This window comes from Gobio gobio, assembly GCF_949357685.1.
Source record: "Gobio gobio genome assembly, chromosome: 10".
Lineage (NCBI taxonomy): Eukaryota > Metazoa > Chordata > Actinopteri > Cypriniformes > Gobionidae > Gobio > Gobio gobio.
In genome coordinates, this window is record NC_137116.1 from 10,174,580 (window position 1) to 10,197,270 (window position 22,691).

The following is a 22,691-nucleotide window of genomic DNA, read 5'->3' on the forward strand; positions in this document are numbered from 1 at the left end:
ACCTCTGTCCTGCAACAGTTTTCAGGCATTCCTCTCCCACCCCAACTCTACCTTCTCTGCTGGTTTTCTCTAACCCAGCCAGGGAAGTCCTAGGAGGACTTCAGGTTTCGGCTCTAGTCTCAAGCCTGAGCCCTCAACCAAGGACAGAATGCCAAATGTGGTTTTTTTTCTATTCTATTCAAAGATTAAATGAACATTTGAACTCATGTAATACCCTAATTGTGTTCTTTTGGATCAAGTAAGGCACGTTTCTTCTCCAGTTCATAGCTTTCTTGAATGCCCTCCAGTTCATAGCTTTCTTTTTTCTTTTTTAGAAACTCATGTATGATTTTGGCAGTGTGCTTTTGATCATTATCATGTTATAATATTCTTCTTCTGCCAAACTTCTGGAGACCTGAAATCATCTTGTCAGCAAGTATTTTGGTACATTCACAAGCATTCTTGGTTCCATCTATAATTTCCATCTCTTCAAAATCTTTTGCACTTATGTAGCCCCATGTCATTATACTCCCACCTCTGTGCTTCACTGTTGTAACTATGCATTCACTGTAGTAGTCCTGGCCAGGTTCACACTAAAGATACTGGACCCCATCTGAGTCTGTAATACTTTCCCATATTTTTATGAGAGCTAGTTTGTAATAGCAGCATATTTTCTGTGGCGTTGTCTTAGGAGGATGGCCACTGTAGTTCTTGTACTATGGCTCATGCTATACCTCCTTATTACTGCTGCAACTGTGGGTTCAACTGATGTTTAGTTGGTCACCGATTTTCTTAAGTCTCACAATTTTAATTTTTCAGTTCCTTTGGCAGTTCTTTTCCATAAGGAGCAAATCAGTCATGCAGATAGACATAACCCATAGGTCTATAACTGAGACAGTATAGAGTTCATTTAATAGCTATGTTCATGCATTGGAAATCACAGATTTTACTCAATATTGCTTCAGTGATCATTCTATTTTTGTGTCAATAATAATGTTTATTTTGTTTTGTTGGACTGAGTTACTATTGGGACCTGTAGTTTCAGTGTAGTTATCCATACTGTTAGGGGATCTAAGTTTAAGTTTAGTTTTTCATGGACCTTTAGCTGGTATGTTCCTGATTTTCTATGTTTAGTGCCTGTTTCCTTTGTTCCCTTTTGACTGCCGCTAGTTTGTTTCTATGATTTCTAATTGCTTGTTTGAATATGTCCACCTGTTCCTCATTTATTTCCCTTTGTTGCAAGTATTTATACACCATAGTGTTTCAGTTACTCTGGGTCTGATTTTGACGTTATTATGGTTGTTCTGTTCACACTTTTGGATATTTCTGAGAGAGTAAAAGAGGAGTATTTCTTTTATCTTTGATTTTTTTTTTAATTAAATCTATACTGCTGTACCTAAATCTATCGATCATGAACCCACAGTCCATGCATCACACACTACACCATCAGCCATGCCCCCAACAGACTTCAAGCCAGAGCCCAAGCCTGCCACAAAGCCTAAGCCTGAGCCTATGACTGAGCCCATCTTCAACCCTGAGCCCGACAAAATGTCTGACCAGGTGCGTGAGCTGGCAGCATTGTTCCACCCAGTGGGAGTTCTGGTAGAATACGAGGGTATGGAGTGGAGCCCTACCTACACTGCCAGGGCGGATGTGAGTGTGCTGAGCTCAAACCCCATTGTAAATTTTGAGGAGTGTGAAGAGATTATTTTCAAGCCCTGTTTCCTCGGCAAGAACCAAGGCTGTAATGGCGCCCAGCTCCAAGTCAGTGTTGTCTATTATGTTCCCACCCTACCTCCCCCTCCCACATCTTCTGCCTGTCCCATATCGGCCAAAAAGTCCTGAATTCTCTGCCTGTTTTCAAACTCTATGTCTGCCCTGTATCAACCAAGAAGGCCATTTTGTAACCCTCTGCTCATGCTTTCCAGTTCTATGGTCTGTCTTCGCTGGCTCAATACCGCCCTTCGGCTCCTCCTGAGCTGCCTATACCTAGCATCCTGGATCCGCCTTGGGCTTTCAGTTTGCCAGCTACGCCCTAAAGTGACTATCCTCTAGCTCCACCTAGAACCTCCTAGCCCATCACTCCACCTCGGCCCATCAACCACTTGCCTCCACCTTGGCTGATCCCTCCCTTGACTCCACCTGGGGCCATCGTCCTTACGGCTTCGAGGGCACCTTTGTCCCTCTGGCTCCACCTTGGTCAGTCGTTGCTCTGCCTTCGCAATGGTCTTCTGGGCCTTCATCTGTGACTTGTCCTTCCACCCCTTTGGCTCTGTCGGGCTAATCCTTCCCTCTGGCTTCACCTCAGTTGCACTGGCGCCGCCTCAGTCTTCCGGCACCCTGACTTCACGTCAGCCACGTGCCCCACAACTCTGCCTTGGTCTCCAGGACCTTCAGTGTCTCTACCTCTACTTCCACCAGCTCAGCCTCAGTCAGCCATCACCGTGGTTCCTGGCATCCACACCAATGCTCCACCATGGCTCCTCCCTCTCTGCGTTTAGTGTTCCCTTTGTTCCCTTTTTCCTGCTACTCGTTTGTTTCTATAGTTTCTAATTGATCATGTCCACTTGGTCTTGATTTAGTTTCCTTTGTTTGTTTCTAGTATTTATACACCAGGGTATTCAGTTTCAGTTGCTCTTGGTCTGATCTTGTTGTTATTATGGTTGTTCTCATTCAAATTTATGGATATTTCTTAGAGAGTAAAAAGCGGAGTATTTTTGTATCTTTGATTCCCTTTCAGTCGGTCACATTCGGCATACGTCGGTACTCTGTTCCCTCCTTCAGGGAACGAGGGTTACCATACGTTACCGAGACGTTTTTGTTATCAAATCTATACTGCTGCACCCAAATCTAGCCGTTTTTCATCCCGGCATCAACCATTTGTTGACACATACTACTAATATTTTTTACAGTATTTTTGTTGCTCATAAAAACTTGTCAACTTAAAAACAATGCAGTTGTTGGGGTGTGATACAATTTTGAAACAATTGACATTTTTGTGATAATACACAGTGGTATACTCACTTTTGTTGTATGATTTAAATAAAAAAAAAGGCTTTAAAACAATATTTACTGTATTACAGAATAAATAATGTATCATCATAAACTAATCTGACAAGATTAATAATTACAAAGCCAAACCTCAAAAGCAAAAGTCTGACTAGATTATAGTTTTGAAAATTCTACTTAACAAGCACGAACATAATGATGATGTCATAATATATATTACATAATGCCACAGTGCACAAAAACTCAAGGGTATTACAAAAGGATTCACAGTCTTTATATAGTAGAATTAAATTTTTTGTTCTAATTTTGGGATGAAATGCGACATGGAAATGCTTTATTACCCTTCTAACTCAAAGTGAGTTGCCACAAACAAAACACATTTTGATGCAAAGAAAGTGATCGACTGGAATGAGAAGCAGGGAACTGTGAGTGATGGTTTTTCGGGGAATGGGTTTACTCTTTCTCACTGATAAATCTGTTGTGGGTATGCTTTCTTGCTCTCGGATCAGCACAAGGTTTCCACGGAGACTTGTCACTGCAGAGAGCTCCATGGCGACCAGAGCACGAGCACTGTTCACTGGAAAGAGACAAAGCCAGCATCCTGCTGTTAGTTTGAATGATTAATGTGTTCACGGTCAGTGGGAGCACTTCAAATGCTCAAACATCTTTGTGTGTTCCTGTACAATGACAAGGAGACTGTAAAGGTTGATGCAGTACCATATGTGCTTTTAGAATCGAGAAAAACACCCAAAAAGTATTTTAGATATGGCTTGCGCCCCTCCTTCATGTATGTCTATGGGAGTCTTACATCTATTTTATTGTTGGCCATATGAAAATCGTAATTCTACACTCTAAAAAATGCTAGGTTAAAAATAACCCAAATTAGGTTGAAAATGAACTAGCTCAACAATTGGGTTGTTTTAACCCAGCGATTGGGTTGTTTTAAGCAAACATTTAACCCAACCGCTGGGTTAAAACAACCCAATTGCTGGGTTAGTCCATTTTCAACCCAATTTGGGTTATTTTTAACCCAGCAAGAGTAGAGAGCTTACAGAAAACAGGAAATGATTGCGCTTTCCATTGTTCCAAGTTCTGACCTGCTTGATGTTTGTCCTTTCATTATTGTGCAGTTTCATTCTTTTAGTGATTTATCTCATTATTGGCATCCTTACAACTGTAATATTCCACAGATCAACTTGTTTACTGGTAAAGGTGCATTCAGCATGACTGCACATCTCAGAAAAAGGGCTAAATCAAATGTGGCCTGCTAAAATATTAGCTGTGCTCTTCAGAAAATGGACCCTTCATAAACATGTAAAGTAAGCCCAGTGCGTATCTTTTTGTCATTAATACATAGTGACGTGTAGCCATCACTGAGGCTTAATTATCAACTCAAATGCAGCAGCAGTAATTACAGCTGTATTATGAGGCGCTGTCATGTGTCGAGAGCCCACTCACCGCCACTGACTGACGCCAAGTGCGTGGGTTCGAATTATTTTCTCATCTTCATCATCGTCACTGGAAGCCTATATAAAATTCCTTGCTCGGGTCAGAAAGGATTGAGATAAACAGGAAAGTGATTTGTTTCGTACAGTAATCGTGAGTCCTTTGTATTGATTTTCTTCAAATTTAAAACTCTGGCCAGACACATACACAAACACAAAAGCATCTTTCATCCAAAGTTGGATATGGCATATTCCTACATGATGTTCATGACTTCTAAGCAAAAATATGTTTCACTGTCCAATGCTCAGAAGAGGAGGTTTATAAAAAATGGCCATGACTTGAGCATGTTTTACACACCTGTCTCTGCAAATGTTCAAACCTCTAGGCAGGTTTTATTTATTATGTAATGCTTTGACATGTAATGCAATTGATTTGCTCAAAATCTATAACTTGTCCTCTGTGCCACGTTCATATGTGTTGGTGTTTTGGTCACGGTTGTGAGTTGTGTCATTTCTTGTACGGTAAATAAGCGTGTGCTAAGAACACACATGTAAAATAGTCAGTGTTGTGATGTTATAAGGGTCTAAAGATACATAAGGGTCAACATTTAGCTGAGAGATTGCTCTCATGTTGCCTTTTACACAGATAAGAAATTCTCTCTTTCCCCGTCTCTCTCTTTCTCCCTCTCTCTCTCCCACACTCCCTCCCTTTCTTTTTTCTCTCTTTCTCACACACACCCACACAGAAACAGTCAAATCCACAGGCAGAGTGAGAGCGAAGGATGAGGCATGACACATAAAAGAGAAAAGCGTTTATTTTCGCTTTGCTTTAGCACTGCGCTTCTCTTTTTTCCCCTCTATTTCTGGTTCTCTCAGCCCTCAGGTTATTTTTTGGATGCTGATATGAAGATGCAGGTCTGTATGCCTTTCGTCGGAATTGTTAAACAGGAGAGTGTTGTATCTTTGCAGCGATATCATAAGACAGACTATTTAAACATACTGTATGATCAGTGTATTTGTTTCTAATTGGATGCTTCTGGAAATCATTGTAGCCGTATGGTTTTCTTTTCTTTGATTGTTGTATTGATATTCTTTCTTTCCATCCTTGTTTTTCCTGTTAATTCTAAAGACCAAATTAATGTTCGTGTGGTGCGCAAGTTTGTGATGTCACAATGACGTCTTGTGTGGTATAAGATTGCGTAATTGATAATGTGAGAGAAAGCTTTCAGGTGTGGAGGTTCACGAACCAAATCAATCTATTATATTGCACAGAGAACAGAGAGTACTGGTGATGATCATAATACTCTCTTGTGCTGAAATGATTCGAATTTATCATGCGTGGCTGAAATGTTACTGCAGATATGTTGATAATGGCATCAGTATTATTTTTTTGACAGTCTCCAGCAGGCGCACAAATGTGTTTTTAAAGACGTTTTGATGCATTCAGATGGCTTTGCGTTGCACATTGCTCCAGAAAAATATTCTTTCCATGTACAGTGTAGTTTTTTTTTAGATAATTCATACAAGAAAAATCTTGGTATTATGTGAAAATGGAAATGAATTACAATATAATCACATGATACACCGTCAGATATGAAAATATGCAGTTGTTACCTTAGAAGAGCAACTTCTATTTGATCTAGCACTTAAGAATCGTGTAATATTGAAATACCTGTTATAGTATAATATTTTGTACGTAAATAAAACCAGTTTATCATATTTTTCTATAAGAAGCTTATTTGTGGTCACAGATAATTTTTTTCCTGTCTAACTGTAGTGTTTGATGAGTTCCCTTGTTGCATTACATTATCAGTAAATGAGTTGGAAAGTTGAATTTCCAGTTTTCAATTAATTTTATTTCAGTGTCCTCACATTTATTAAACATTTGGTCAACTGCTTTAATAAAACACCTAATGCACCCTCAAAGGTAGAAGTACCAGTCATTTTTGACATTCTGGGGACATGAGGAAAACAGTTTATAAATTATTAATATTAATAAATTATTTTTTTGAAAATGTAAAAATGCAGAATGTTTTGTGTGAGGGTAGGTTTAGGGGTAGGGTTAGTGTGTGTGTGGGTGTGTGTGTAATGGGTAGATTTAGGGGTAGGGTTAGTGTGTGTGGGGGTGTGTGATGGGTAGGTTCAGGGGTAGGGTTAGTGTGTGTGTGTGTGTGTGTGTGTGGGTGTGGGTGTGTGTGTAATGGGTAGGTTTAGGGGTAGGATTAGTGTGTGTGTGGGTGTGTGATGGGTAGGTTTAGGGGTAGGGTTAGTTTTAGGTGATAGAATATACAGTTTGTACAGTATAAAAACCATTACGCCTATGGAGAGTCCCCCCACAAAGATAGCGAACCAGACATGATTGTGTGTTTCTGTGTGTGTGTGTGTCTGTGTAGATTTAGGGGTAGGGTTAGAGTAAGGGGAGAGAATATACAATTTGTTATGTATAAAAACCATTATGTCTATGAAAAGTCCCCACAAAACATGGAAACCCAATGTGTGTGCCTCTATGGAAAATAAAAATGAAATGCATGCCAGTTTTTTTCAGCTTCTATATGTAAGTGTGTAAAACATGCTTACATCTGCATTTCTCATTCCTGTCTGTCTGTGTCTTTCTGCAGTGATTAATGGAATGAAGTGGTGATATGGCTCTGGATATGGAGAGGACAGTCTCTAAAATCATGTTTGACTTCCAGAGGAACTCGACCTCTGATGACGACTCTGGCTGTGCGCTCGAGGAGTACGCCTGGGTGCCACCGGGCCTCAAACCTGAACAGGTGACACACACCTAATGACAACTTCACAGCATTTGCAACTCAATTTAAAGGGGTAGTTCACCCAAAAATGTATTTTATTCACATATAAACATTGATGAGCTCAAATGCAAGAGAATGAAACTCATTGGTTTTCATTCTTGAGTTTTGCCATCTCTTTATGAAGAGTTTTGGGTGGATAGATTTTCAGTGGAGGGACAGAAATCTCTCAGATTTCATTAAAAATATCCTCACTTGTGTTATGAAGATGAATGAAAGTCTCATGGGTTTGGAACGATATGATTTTCATTTTTGGTTGTAAAAAATGAAACAAAATTGTTATTATATATAATAATTATACTATAATTATCATTTGTTCATTTTGTTGAAGTGCAATTCAGTTTAATTCACATTTATTTGTATCATTTTTTACAATACATATCATTTCAAAGCATCTTTATAGAGAATGCATGTGTCTACATTACAATTTAGAGTGATCTGTTATCAGACGTGTCCAAGGATTGTCCATATGTAACTTATAATAGAACCATGTAACCATAATAGAAACTTTGTCATTGGTGCATGTTGATTCAGAGCTGGGGTCATCTGAAGTCCTGGCAGGGGTCGGGGAGGGGGGGGGGTCAATCTTGAGTACTTATTGAGTAGTATTGCATCCTTCATATCTCCGAAAAGTCTTTAGTTTTTTTCATATTCATAAAAGACAACGTGTGGGCGGAGCTAAAGAGTCACGAGCGCGCAGCTATTGCGGCGAGAGCGTCTGAAAGCTGTGACATTCTGTTTTTAGAACACCATGTCATGCGCAAGTTTTACAACATTTGTGTGCATGATTTATGAGGACATAATTTGGTTTATGACTATTGTATGTGACTTAGCAGTAAGTAGCATGGAACGGTTTTGCAGGTCATTCTAGTGCGTGTTTACATAGAAAAACAATTAAATAGTAGGGCATTTGAGGTTTAATATGAAATAATTCATTAAGTTCAACATATTTCCCCACTCTTTGTGTATTTTTGTTAGGAGTGGTTTTACAATAAACAAACAGACACCTATAGTGGTCAGTTTAACAGATTATAATGATGTATAACACTTGCCTGAATGATAAAAATCGACAGAATTATTTGAGTCTCTTTGGCACTGATGAGAAAAAAATCGAGGCGGTCGCGCCAGCGTCATCTTCGACCTCTAGGGGTTAAACACACACCATACATAGCAAGCTCCATTGATTAAATTAACTATACATTCATGTTGTTTGCTTGATGTGCACTTACGCGCCGATAGCCAACAACACAGACATTTGAAGCAGCTTTACTAACACCGCCTGCTTCCTTTAACGTTGGGACAGCTCCATCTTTCACCATTAGACGATCTGCAAATCCGGAGTTGAACTGGGCCTCCGTTGCTGCTCCGGAAAAACTAACTCCATCCACTGTCCCCTTAACGCTGGGTTCTTTGGGAAGTAGAACAGGGTTGTCTTGCCCTGACATCACTTGCCCTGAAAACACACTTCTTTTCTGACTTTGTTGATTTATTGAAGTCCTGTGACCTGAGCAGCACAGCCAACGACTTCCCTAAAGCCGAGCAAAGCGCATTAATGGGCGTGCTTGCTCTCTCGCTCTGGTCGAAGTGTGCGTGCGCCCTTCCGGGAGAAGTGCCTGTACAAGGAAATTCCGCCCTTTTTGACATAGGCCCATACTCGAAAAAAACTTTTTGAAACCTGTGAGAATCCGGAAGGAGTATTTTTAGCACAGAAATACTCCATCAAACGTCCAACTTATTTTTTGAAGCTTTGGCCAAGTTTAGCATGGGAATCCAAGACATCCAAGTCTTTAAAGTCGGCATGAAACGGAAGTTGAGATCGTCTTTTTCTCCTTATTGTGACGTATATTCAAGATTCAAGATTCAAGATTCAAGAGTTTTATTTGTCACATACACAGTTATATACACAATATACAACTGGCAGTGAAATGTAAACAGGTCCGCTCCATGGACAGTGCAAATAACAGTTACAAGAAATTAAATAGAAATAGAATAAAGTTAGAATAAAAAGTATTAACATAAGTAGAATTATAAATAAATCAAGTAAAAGATAAAAATAGGAAATAAGATAAAAATAAAAATATAAAAAATATGTGGATGATAAGTGAGATAAACTGTAGACTTAAAAATAAGTGGTTAACATAAAATATATAATATGTATATATAAAGAAGTATAATGTGCAAGGTTTATTACAGGTTGTTACGCAGTAACAATAGGGACGTAAAGTAAAGTGCAGTGCAATTGCAGTATGTGGATGTTAATGTTGAAAGACCGTATGTTTATGCGTGTGCGGGGGTGAAGTGAGTCACGTGACTGAGTTCAGGAGTCTGATGGCCTGGGGGAAGAAACTCCTCCTGAGTCTTTCAGTCTTTGCCATCAGGCTACGGAAGCGCTTACCAGATGGCAGCAGGGTGAAGTGAGAGTTTGCAGGGTGATTAATGTCTCTGATGATTTTAGTAGCTCTACCTCTGCAGCGTTTGGTGAAGATGTCCTGCAGAGACGGGAGAGCTGAGCCTGAGATGCGCTCGGATAAGCGCACCACTCTTTGCAGGGCTTTGCAGTCGTGACTGGTGCTGTTCCCGTACCACGCTGTGATGCACTGAGTCAGGACACTTTCTATCGCCCCTCGATAGAAAGTTTTCAGGATGGCTGGTGAAACCCTGAATTTCCTCAGCTGGCGCAGGTGGTACAGTCTTTGCCTGGCTTTTTTCACCTGTGTCTGGATGTGTGTAGTCCAGGTCAGATCCTCGGAGATGTTCACACCCAGGTATTTGAAGCTGCTCACTCTCTCTATATCCGAGTGAAACGGCTTCTGAAATTAGAAAAAATGTAGGGCGAGGCTTGATTTCGTCCTTCGGGAATTGATTGGATCGTTGGAAGTTGGGCGTTGCTAACAAAATGGAGGCAGATTTGAAGTTTGCACTCAGTTGTGGAAAAAAACTCAATCTATCTCTTAAATAAATGTATTTTCTTTCTAAATCTTTTCTACATAATGTTACTGAGCATATTTCCTCACTTTTCGCTGGTTTATGCTACAGATTTTACTTATTTTAAGCCTTTTATGGCTTTATTTCTGTAAAGCTTTTTTCTCAGCTCTCCCTTATAAGGGGGGCGCGCCGTAAGCGCGTTCACACGCTGCATTCCTCAGTGCGCGTCGTCACGATAAGCTGTTCGTCCGACTATATAGAGTAATTTTTACATTAAAAAAAGCTTTTATTTCTCATATAATTCTCTCTTTTTGCCTCAAGTCCTTCTTGAAGAAGGTATTGTGTATACCGAGAAAAATGCACCTAACCACGATCAGTGACATGTTTCTGAGAGGAGGTGCAGAAACGAGACGGGGCGATAACCCCGCCCTCGCGCCATAGCACATGACCGGGGGAGAAGAGAGGTCGTTTCATGGGGCAGGGAAAGTTAACATATTTGATTAAAGATTATAAGGGTAAATGAATTTTTAAAAAATAATGAAGTGCACAGATAAATCAGTTATAGTAAACACTACAATATTAATATAAAAATACAAATTGTAAAATTTGATTTCATGCCGCCTTTAACAGTGTTAAAAAACTCAGTATGCATGAAATAGCATTATACCCCCCCTTTAATCTAGATATCTTTAATCTCTAAATAGTCTGAGCCCCGAACATTATCAGGAAGTCTATTCCAGAGTTTGGGAGTTTAGTTTTTTAGGCCCGATTCAACATCGGTGTTGGGCCGTTGAGAGAGAGAACTATAAATGGCTGTTCACTCAGTGCACGAAAATAAAAGAGCAAAACAGCGAGCAAAGAAGTCGAAACGGACAGATAGAAGGCTATTCTAATGTAACGTCATCTTACCGTGTGTTTCCCGGCAAATATTTTAATATTAATATTAATTAACTTGATCAGCAGGATTGATATTTAAATGGTAAGCAGCACTCGCTGCTTTGTTTATGGTTTGTGTGTCTGCAGCCTTTCTGAATGACAAATATAGACGACTATATCTGCAGAAATAGACAGTTATCTCCTTCACACGCAGACACAGAACATACATGCTAGCTGACAGTCGGCTGTAGTTCTCTCGTGTGTTCAAGTGCAGCTTTTTTGCCCCAACGAGAGGCGACAACACAGTCAGCTTTCATCAGCGCTAGTTCTGTGGCGTTGCGTCTGTGTCGCTACACTTAGATATCCTGGGTACAACCAGAAGTCCAGAGTTTTGTCTTTAAGAGCAAGATGGATTGTAGGGCGATAGAAGATCAGTTAGGTCAGTATAGCAATACTTTATAATCGATACGAAGCTTAAAAGGTAACCAGTCTAGAGATGATAAAATTTGGGTTATATGATAATATTTCTTGGGAAGATGCATTAAGGCTTCAAATATACAAGCTTAAGCAAAATATAATATCTTATTTCTTTCATTTGATTTTGAAATGCAACATGACAAGGACATATTCTGACTGCTTTCATTAGATTCACTTGTAGAGATTTAGATGTCTGTGCTTGTGTGGGAAATAGAGACAGATGAGGATCGCTATGCATGTCTGATTTGCTGTTGAACATTTCATGGTTGAACAGATGGAAAGGAAATGGCTCATGTCACAGAATGAACCTGTAAGTCTCTCTCTCTCTCTCTCTCTCTCTCTCTCTCTCTCTCTCTCTCTCTCTCTCTCTCTCTCTCTCTCTCTCTCTCTCTCTCTCTCTCTCTCTCTCTCTCTCTCTCTCTCTGTCACACACACACACTTTTAAAAATTTGAATGATAGTTTCAATATGTGCAAAATAAATGTGTCTTGTGTTTGACCCAAATAAAATATGGTTAAACATTTCTACCAAAAACACAAGCACCTGAAAACCATCAGACAAACTTATCAGACACACTCCTAGACGCCACACTCCTAGACACTGGGGGCAGTCGTGACCTAATGGTTAGAGAGTCGGACTTGTAACCCGAAGGTTGTGGGTTCGAGTCTCATGTCCGGCAGGAATTGTTGGTGGGGGGAGTGAATAACCAGCGTTCTCCTCCACCCTCAATACCACGACACCAAACCAAACCCCCAACTGCTCTCCGGGTGCCGCTGCAATAATCTAGGTGTGTGTTCACGGTGTGTGTGTTCACTACTGTGTGTGTGAACTACTGTCACGTCACTTCACACGTCACTTCACCATCATATTTTACTGTCACAAAATATCTCAAAACCAGAATACCTGTCCCTCTCTGTTATCTGTAATAAATCCAAGCAATACATCACACACATTACATAACACCTGGCTTGTTTGGAGTTTTTTTTTTTTTTTACCTGGAGCATTTCCTCCTTGAATTTGGTTTGTTTTGGCATGTAAGAACACAGCAGTCACGCTCAGATCTACACCAAAATAATCGGTCTGTGATCTCCTAAACGATCATGGATTAGATGAGATCTCCATCCGAGCACCCCTCGTTCTTCTCCTGTCATGTTAAATGTTGCTCTTCTCAAAAAGTTTAACGGTCCGCCTGGCCCGTTCCTGTTTCAGTTTTCTCTTTAAATCGCCCAGCAGCCTCAACCCAGCAATACAAGCATTCACCGCCAAAGAAGCGAAGGTAGCTTTAATCATCTCTCTGCTTCAAGGAATAGCACTGGACCGGGCACATGCTGCTTGAGTCTGGTTCCGTGCAAGAGGTCATCCAAATCAGAGCTTGTTCATCACCAGCCCACTGATCCTAAACTTTTCCTAACCCTAGCCCATCATGATCCAGTCATCTCCTAGAAAGATGAATTCTCATTGTATACACTCACCTAAAGGATTATTAGGAACACCATACTTATACTGTGTTTGACCCCCTTTCACCTTCAGAACTGCCTTAATTCTACGTGGCATTGATTCAACAAGATGCTGAAAGCATTCTTTAGAAATGTTGGCCCATATTGATAAGATAGCATTTTGCAGTTGATGGAGATTTGTGGGATGCACATCCAGGGCACGAAGCTCCCGTTCCACCACATCCCAAAGATGCTCTATTGGGTTGAGATCTGGTGACTGTGGGGGCCATTTTAGTACAGTGAACTCATTTTCATGTTCAAGAAACCAATTTGAAATGATTCAAGCTTTGTGACATGGTGCATTATCCTGCTGGAAGTAGCCATCAGAGGATGGGTACATGGTCGTCATAAAGGGATGGACATGGTCAGAAACAATGCTCAGGTAGGCCGTGGCATTTAAACGAGGCCCAATTGGCACTAAGGGGCCTAAAGTGTGCCAAGAAAACATCCCCCACACCATTACACCACCACCACCAGCCTGCACAGTGGTAACAAGGCATGATGGATGCATGTTCTCATTCTGTTTACACTAAATTCTGACTCTACCATCTGAATGTCTCAACAGAAATCGAGACTCATCAGACTAGGCAACATTTTTCCAGTCTTCAACTGTCCAATTTTGGTGAGCTCGTGCAAATTGTAGCCTCTTTTTCCTATTTGTAGTGGAGATGAGTGGTACCCGGTGGGGTCTTCTGCTGTTGTAGCCCATCCGCCTCAAGGTTGTGCATGTTGTGGCTTCACAAATGCTTTGCTGCATACCTCGGTTGTAACGAGTGGTTATTTCAGTCAAAGTTGCTCTTCTATCAGCTTGAATCAGTCGGCCCGTTCTCCTCTGACCTCTAGATCAACAAGGCATTTTCGCCCACAGGACTGCCGCATACTGGATGTTTTTCCCTTTTCACACCATTCTTTGTAAACCCTAGAAATGGTTGTGCGTGAAAATCCCAGTTACTGAGCAGATTGTGAAATACTCAGACCGGCCCGTCTGGCACCAACAACCATGCCACACTCAAAATTGCTTAAATCACCTTTCTTTCCCATTCTGACATTCAGTTTGGAGTTCAGGAGATTGTCTTGACCAGGACCACACCCCTAAATGCATTGAAGCAACTGCCATGTGATTGGTTGATTAGATAATTGCATTAATGAGAAATTGAACAGGTGTTCCTAATAATCCTTTAGGTGAGTGTATCTCTCCACTAACGTAAAAAACAAAACCTGGTATGTAATTTCTGTTTATCATGACCTGCGGTGTTCAACTGCTCAACAGAGAAAAACCTATCCACTGTCAGTATGTGAAACTAAGGCCATGGATGAGCACACAGAGGAGGCATTGCGTTTGGGGTTCATTCAGCCATCTCCTTCTCCAGATGCTACAGGTTTTTTTCCTTGTGGAGAAGAAGGATGAGTTCTTTGGTCCGTGTATTGACTACTGTGGTCCCAAGACTATCGCCATTAAGTTCTTGTATCCTCTGCATCTATTACTTGCTGCCAGTGAACAGGTCATATTCGAGCTCGAACTTCACAGGCTAGACAGTCTTCATCACCAACTAGGCCATTAAAGTGAAGTGACGTGTGATCAAGTATGGTGACCCATACTTGGAATTTGTGCTCTGCATTTAACCCATCCAAGTGCACACACACACACACACACACACACACACACACACACACACACACACACACACACACACACACACCATGAACACACACCCAGAGCAGTGGGCAGCCATATTACTGCGGCGCCCGGAGAGCAGTTGGGGGTTTGGTGCCTTGCTCAAGGGTCTCTCCTCAGTCGTGGTATTGAGGGTGGAGGAGTGCGCTGGTTATTCACTCCCCCCACCGACAACTCCTGCTGGACCTGAGACTCGAACCCACAACCGGGTTACAAGTCCGACTTTCTAACCATTAGGCCATGACTGCCCCAATTTTGAATATCTGGTCGTGCCCTTCAGCGTTTCCAGTGCCCTGTCAATCTTCCAGTCCTTTTGAATGAGATACAGTCAAACCAAAAATGATTCAGACACCAGATATAGTGTTTCACTAGTGTGTGCAGGACACTATAGTTCATTTCTGTAAGTGAGGAGAGCAAAATAAAGTCAACTGTGGCATATTATACCCAAAAACTCTTCATACAGTGACTACCAGTAAAATGTATACAAATTTTGGACCAAAATGATTCAGACACTTTGACCTGATCATGTTTTGCTGAAGTGTTTTTTCTTGAATTAATAATGCGACCTTTGACACCACAGACTGAAAAAAATTACGCATTGCTTGGTCATTGGTTGACCTAAATTGGTATTATCTAGTTGTTACTTACATTTAACAGCTGATTGCTTGATTGTAATCCATTATACAGTAACGTTATACAGACATTATCAAGATGAATTTGTTCTGACACAGTTTAACTCTGAGTTCTTGTCATATTTTATTACCATTTTCTAAACTATTGTGAATAAACTGTGAAATGTTGAAAATAAACAGAAAATGTTGAAGGTGTTTGAATACATTTTGGTTTGACTGTATAAAAGGACAAGATTAACAAATGTTTTATTGTGTATATTGATTACATCTTGATTTATCCCCCTCATTGGAGCCTCATCTCTAGCTGGTTCATCAGCTGCTGCAACATTTGGCTGAAAATCATCTATTTGTAAAGGAAGAGAAATGTGAGTTCCTGGATAACTCCTAAGATTAGGGCAGTGGTAGAGTGGCCGATGTCCAAAATGGTGAATGAGCGACTTTAATAGACGGTTAATTAGAGACTTCAGCACCAATCCTTCCCTCCCTCCTTCATTGTCTTGCTTAAAAACCACAGCCCAAGTGCTCCCGTTCTCATGCATCCAGATCTTGACTGTCCCTTGGTGTTAGAAGTCGACACGTCTGACTCGGGAGTGGGAGCTGTTCTGTCGCAACGGTTCTCCTTCCAAAATGTTCTCTTTTCCAGGAAGTTTAATCCTGTAGATCTGTTAAAGTGTGAGGGCATCTCCTGTGCACGGCCTTCTTCAGATCCAACACAGGTTTTCTATAGGATTTGGGCTCTGGCTGGGCCGTTCCAAAATATTCATCTTTCTTCGGTGAAGCCACTCTTTTGCTGATTTAGATGTGTGTTCAGATCATTGTCATGATGAAAGGTGAAAGGTCTCTTCATTTTCAGCTTTCTAGCACGGTGGTTCCCAACCCTGAACTTATGCAGGGGGAGCATTGAGGTTAAAAATTACACCTCTGAATGAAAAGGTTACAGGTTCAAACCAGATGAAGGTAATTGCTGACTTACTTTTACTGATACATAATTTATTAAAAAAATAAATGCTACATTTACTGGGAAGTCACACACAAGTGTCATATTTTATCTCTCATAACACAAACTACTTTTTAAAAATAACGTCTTGGTTACGCATGCAACCCTTGTTCCCTGTGGAGGGAACGGAGATGTTGGAGGGACTTGAACTTGGAGGGACTGAACGAAAGGGAACCAAATTTCCCTGCATAGTGGGATCTCACAATTCATACCCAGAAGCCTTTGTGCTTGAAAAATGTAATCAGGTATGCTTAAGCAATTTCTCAGAAATAGCAATATGTTTATGCAATATCTCAGTAATATCCAATGGAGATTGGGGTATTGCTTAATATCCAATGCTTGCCCAAGCACACCAAAGAATATTTTTCAAGCATAAGCGCATATGAGTATTACACCATTGCTTGTAAATCTGGTCATTTTTGTGTTTATAAACTAAGTTATTGTTTTACACGAAAATAGGACACAGGATACATGGATTTTCCTGGACAGTTGGGGATATAGAGACCTACTTTATAAGATCATCAATTATTAAATTAATTCCTTTAATCTATAAAGCAGTTCTGCAGAATACAGTGCTGTTATCGTCCAGCTCAGTTCAGTTCTCATACAGCAGGGTCAGTACAGTCAGATCAATAATATTGTTGAATATTAAGTGTCCCTTCACTATGTACTTACATAATTGCCTTGCACCTTTTTGATATAGGGTACTTATTTTATAAATACTTTGTTACATTGTACTTACATTTAAAGTACCTGCTTATTATTTAATATGTAATTACACTATTGACAGCACTTCAACCCTAACCCTGCCCAACTGCAATAGCAGCGAATACAAATCTGGCAAGAGTCAAATCTGGCACCGATCAGGCATAACATTATAACCCATCGAGGCATAGACTACACTAAACCCCTGAAGGTGTGCTGTGGTATCTGGTACCAAGATGTTAGCAGCAGATCCTTTAAGTTCTGTACGTTGTGAGATGGGCCTCCATGGATTGGACTTGTTTGTTCAGCACATCCCACAGATGCTCGATTGGATTGAGATCTGGGGAATTTGGAGGCCGAGTCAACACCTCAAACTCGTTGTTGTGCTCCTCGAACCATTCCTGAACCATTTTTTGCTTTGTGGCGGCGCATTATCTGCTGAAAGAGCCACAGCCACCAGGGAATACCGTTTCCATGAAAGAGTGTACATGCTCTGCAACAATGCTTAGATAAGTGGTACATGTCAAAGTAACATCCACATGGATTGCAGGACCCAAGGTTTCCCAGCAAAACATTGCCCAAAGCATCACTGCCTCCGCTGGCTTGCCTTCTTCCCATAGTGCACCTGGTGCCATGTGTTCCCCAGGTAAGCCACGCACACACACCCGGCCATCCACGTGATGTAAAAGAAAACTCGATTCATCAGACCAGACCACCTTCTTCCATTGCTCCGTGGTCCAGTTCTGATGCTCACGTGCCACTGTTGGCGCTTTTGGTGGTGGACAGGGGTCAGCATGGGCCCCCAAACTGAGATGCACTGTGTATTCTGACACCTTTCTATCAGAACCAGCATTCACTTCTTGAGCAATTTGAGCTCCAGTAGCTCCTCTGTTTGATCGGACCACACGGGCCAGCCTTCGCTCCCCACGTGCATCAATAAGCCTTGGCTGCCCATGACCCTGTCGCCGGTTCTCCACTGTTCCTTCCTTGGAGCACTTTTGATAGAGACTGACCACTGCAGACCGGGAACACCCTACAAGAGCTGCAGTTTTGGAGATGCTCTGACCCAGTCGTCTAGCATCACAATTTGGCCCTTGTCAAACTTGCTCAAATCCTTACGCTTGCCCATTTTTCCTGCTTCTAACACATTAACTTTGAGGACAAAATATTCACTTGCTGCCTAATATATCCCACCCACTAACAGGTGCCGTGATGAAGAGATCATCAGTGTTATTCACGGTCATAATGTTATGCCTGATCGGTGTATGTACATAACAGTTTAGCAGACCTATGTAAAGTGGGACTGTAAATTCTACAATAAAATTAAAGTAATTTTTAACTAAGCAAATATTAATAATTAAGCAAATATTATATTATAAATCATTTTAGACATTTTTATATTCAAACACCCCTGCTTTTGTTTATCATTTCTACAAGAAGCATATTAACGCTTGATCACTATTTTAAATGGTCCTGATGCATCTTTTCCAAAATTGTAATGTCAAGTTGTTTTATGGCATAAAAGAAGACCTACACACTGATCAATCCCCTTTGTTTTACACAAAGCTTTCAAGTGGTTTATGCAACAGTCATCACAACACTTACTGAGCATATGCACAAGTCTGTATTGTGACAAAACATGTTGTTTATATGAATTATGTGATCCGTTTGCCTCTGTCTGTTTCTGTGAACACAGGTTCATCAATACTACAGCTTTTTCCCAGAAGATAAGGTTCCTTATGTGAACAGTATTGGGGAAAAGCATCGAATCAAACAACTCCTTCAACAACTGCCACCGCATGACAATGAGGTTTGTTAGTACAGTCATAACTCAAAAATGTCACATCATTTTATTATTTGATTTTATCTTGAGTTCAGCTTATCTCTATTAATTTCAACACTAGACTTATAGAAGTATACAAATTTTTTTCAGACCCTGGCAACCAGGGGCGGCGTTTACGTATGACAGAGAATGGCAGTTGCCATATCCTGGCATTCAGACAAGCAGGGGAAATAAACAGCACATGATGCCGCTTGTTAGTTATGTTGCAGCTTTGAAAAGCACATTTAAACAGTTTCCTAACCAGGCGCGATGTAACAAGGTTTTCAGCAGTAAACCAGACTCGATCCAAGATCAATCAATCAAAAATCACAGCCAATCAGAAGAGCATGTGGGTAGGCTCTCTCTACAAGCCCACTGACTGCAGTCGCAATGAAATGAATAAGAACAATATTGAATTCCTAAATCTTACACCATTTTAGCATGATTACAAATACATACTGCGTGACACCTTGAGTTTGATAGTTGTTTCGTTTAATTTATTTTCAAGATCTGAGGTGAATTATCCATTGTTGCTTTCAGTTATGTCTATAAAAGGTCACAAAAATGCTATTCAAACTCACTTTAAATTCTTTTTACATTAAATAAAGCACATAATCTGCACTTATCATACTTTGTATGTTGTTCAAGCCACAAAATGTTTGTAAAATAGAATGCGGCTGGTTAGTACAAAATAACTCTGATTAAAATGGAAAAGATCATTTTTTTCACGTGGTTAGGACACAGTGAAGGCTTATAGGGCTGTTTCAGTATTTGCATTGATTTTGTATTGTTGTTAAGTCTGTTGTTAAATTATTTTTGTGGATTTGTGTCCACATTTTGTTTAGATATAATGTGGTTATTTAGGAGCGACTCGATGTTGTATGGCCAGAAGGACTCAAGCCATACCCTAGGTTTTTGTGAAATGCCGCCACTGCTGGCAACACAACACTTTTTGTTTTTGTTGTCAACTTGTGTCCTGCATTACAAAACGGTAGTATTTGTGGCTCAAGACAAAATATTTTTGTCGTAGTACTAAAATTTGAACATTGGCTATTGCAACGAACTGGAGTAAACAATGAACACAGTGTGTTACTTTGGTCAGAAATGATCTTGTGAATTTAAATCAGATCCCGAGCTCTTTGATAAGACAATTTCGTCAATTTGCACTGTATTGTCAATTTATGGAGTAAAATCACGTTTTTGTCACAGAATCCTTATATTTGTGCCTGGTTTTTCAACTGTAAATTACCCTGGGCACTACATAGTTAAACACAAGGCTGTAACCATGTCTTGAACATTCGGGGGGACCAATTTTTTTATTTTTATAAAGCATAAAGAAACAGAACAGTGAACGAAACTCTAGGTCTAATTCTTGTTGGGAAAAAGTCATTTTGGGACTATTTGCAAGTAATATTTGCATTAATTTGCATCAAATATATTGTTAGTCTCGAGATTCTTCTCATTAGTGAATAAATACATACAGTAGGTCCGCTGTTGACATTTGAGTTCCCTAGTGGTCTGATGGTCGAATTTTTGTAAACCGTGTCAAAGGTTCCAGGCTCTAGTCTGCCCTCATATAGTTATTTTTCTTCATTAAAATCAAAGATGTTCAATGATTGTATATTAAGAGCAGGGACACATTTGTGTGCATTTTGTTTTGTGATTTCACCAGAAAGAATAGAGTCTCCGCAATGGCATTAAAGGGATAGTTCACCCAAAAATGAAAATTCTGTCATCATTTACTCACCCTCAAGTTGTTCCAAACCTGTATGAGTTTCTTTGTTCTGCTGAACACAAAATAAGAGATTTAGAAGAATGTTTGTAACCAAGCAGAGAGAGCAACCATTGACTACCATAGTATTTTTCTCCCTACTATGGTAGTCAATGGTTGCTCTCTCTGCTTGTTTACAAAGATTCTTCAAAATATCTTCTTTTGCTTGTAATAACTTGAGGGTGAGTAAATGATGACAGAATTTTCCTTTTTGGGTAAACTATCCCTTTAAGCGATAGATTGACGCCCTCGTCTGTGTGAATGTGAAATGTGGAATGTGAAACCCAGCCTACATTGATTTGATTGGCCATCTCAATCTTTTTGACATTAACAAGCGCCGTTAGACCACTGAGGAAGACCAGACTAAAAATGTAATTTTAAAACCTTTTTGTCACCCTAACATACAGAGCGCTGCATAATGAAGTGCAGTGCAAGAATTTCAAATATTGGGGGGGACAATTTGGCCATTTCTAATTATTGGGGGGTACTTGTCCCCCTCTATGGTGTCTATGGTGTATATGGTGTATATGTCTATGGTGGTTACGGCCCTGGTTAAACAAAAATTGTAGTCAATTTTTGGTCTATAGGGAAACTGTATCCCCCATTTGCTGTTTGCCGTAAATGCAATTGCAACCGTTTACAGGTTAAAGATTTATTAATCTGCAATCCTAGAATCTTAAACTAAATCTATGTAAAATTGTGCTATTTCATAAAATAAAAAGCCATTTTCTTAGGCAAAGTGGAGTAAATATTATAAAGATAATATACATAAATATTATAAAAAGGCATATTCATTCATATCAATTATCTGAATAAGTAATACCTGTGCAAAGAAATGTTCATTCATAACTTTATTCATAGATGTTTATGACTGGCAAGCAAGGTTGCAACCAGTGTTGGGTTACTCTAAAAAAGTAATTACTAATTACATCTTCAATAGTGTAATTAGATTACTGTACAAATTACTCTCTCCAAAAAGTATTGAATTATTTATCACTAATTACTTTCTAAATCCTATATCAACTTCGACTAGTTAAGGGATTCAAGGATAGACATAAAACGGCTCTTTTAATTCGTTCAATAAATAATATAAAACTACATCAATTATTCTTATTAACTGACGAAAGTATTAAAAATGTGAGAAGGATACATAAAAACATGCATTTTAAAGTTCAAACAAGACTTGAATAAAAATAATAAATGTTGATGTTAATTCCATTAAATATACTTGTTCTATTACATCAGAAGGAACTGTAAATAAATTACAGAAAAAAATAACAGTAATCCCTTACTTTACTTTTTCAAGGGGAAAGTAATTCAAGTACAGTAACTAATTACTTAGTAACTAGTTACACCCAATAGTGGTTGTAACTTGGCGCATTAGAAGTGGCCCTTGGTGGCTATTCTTGGGGCCAGTATAAAAGATCCAAAAACTATTCATAGTTGCAAAAAAAAGCCATCACCATAAACTGGATTAAAGGTGCACTATGTAAAAAATTTTCAGTCAAATATCCAAAAACCACTAGGCCAGTGTTATACATTTTGTTCAGTTGAGTACTTACAATATCCCAAATGTTTCCAACTATTTGTAAATGGTGAGGAAATTGCTCTTTTAACCAATGAACCGGGACGTGTGAGGGAGTCGCCTGTCAATGGCGTCATATCTGCGTTCCCCTCGGTTTCCGGTTTTATTTTGCAGAAACGCTTTACTCTGCAGTGTGAACAAGTGTCATAGCAGCCGCCGAGAGAACGTCCGGTTACGTATGTAACCCTCGTTCCCTGAGGAGGGAACGGAGACGTACGTTAGTGACTAACGAATGGGGGTTTCGCTTAGAAGCCAATCATCTTCATCGTATTCAACAGCGCCCAATGGCAGTGCCAATGCCATGGGCATGCGGAATTTGCATGCGTAACTCCGCCCCACCTCGTGGGTATATAAGGAAGTACGCTGCGAACATCGCATTATGTTACTGCTGCAGGAGCCAAGACTGAACTCCGCGTTCCAGGCAGCACAGCTGACGTGGCTAAGGAAACGTACGTCTCCGTTCCCTCCTCAGGGAACGAGGGTTACAT

General features: G+C 40.1%; 2 protein-coding genes across 2 annotated transcripts in view; one reads left to right on the forward strand and one right to left on the reverse strand.

Annotated features, from left to right (window-relative positions):
* Positions 1 to 22,691, reverse strand: part of rab35b (RAB35, member RAS oncogene family b) — a 761,740-nt gene that overhangs the window by 424,470 nt on the left and 314,579 nt on the right. The gene's annotated exons all lie outside the window — the stretch shown is intronic.
* Positions 7,052 to 22,691, forward strand: part of prickle2a (prickle homolog 2a) — a 43,692-nt gene continuing 28,052 nt past the window's right edge. The window contains exons 1-2 of the mRNA XM_079826481.1: positions 7,052 to 7,207; positions 18,722 to 18,835. Of these exons, the coding sequence (XP_079682607.1) occupies positions 7,076 to 7,207; positions 18,722 to 18,835 (246 nt within the window). The 5' untranslated portion in view covers positions 7,052 to 7,075. The remainder of the gene's footprint in view (positions 7,208 to 18,721; positions 18,836 to 22,691) is intronic.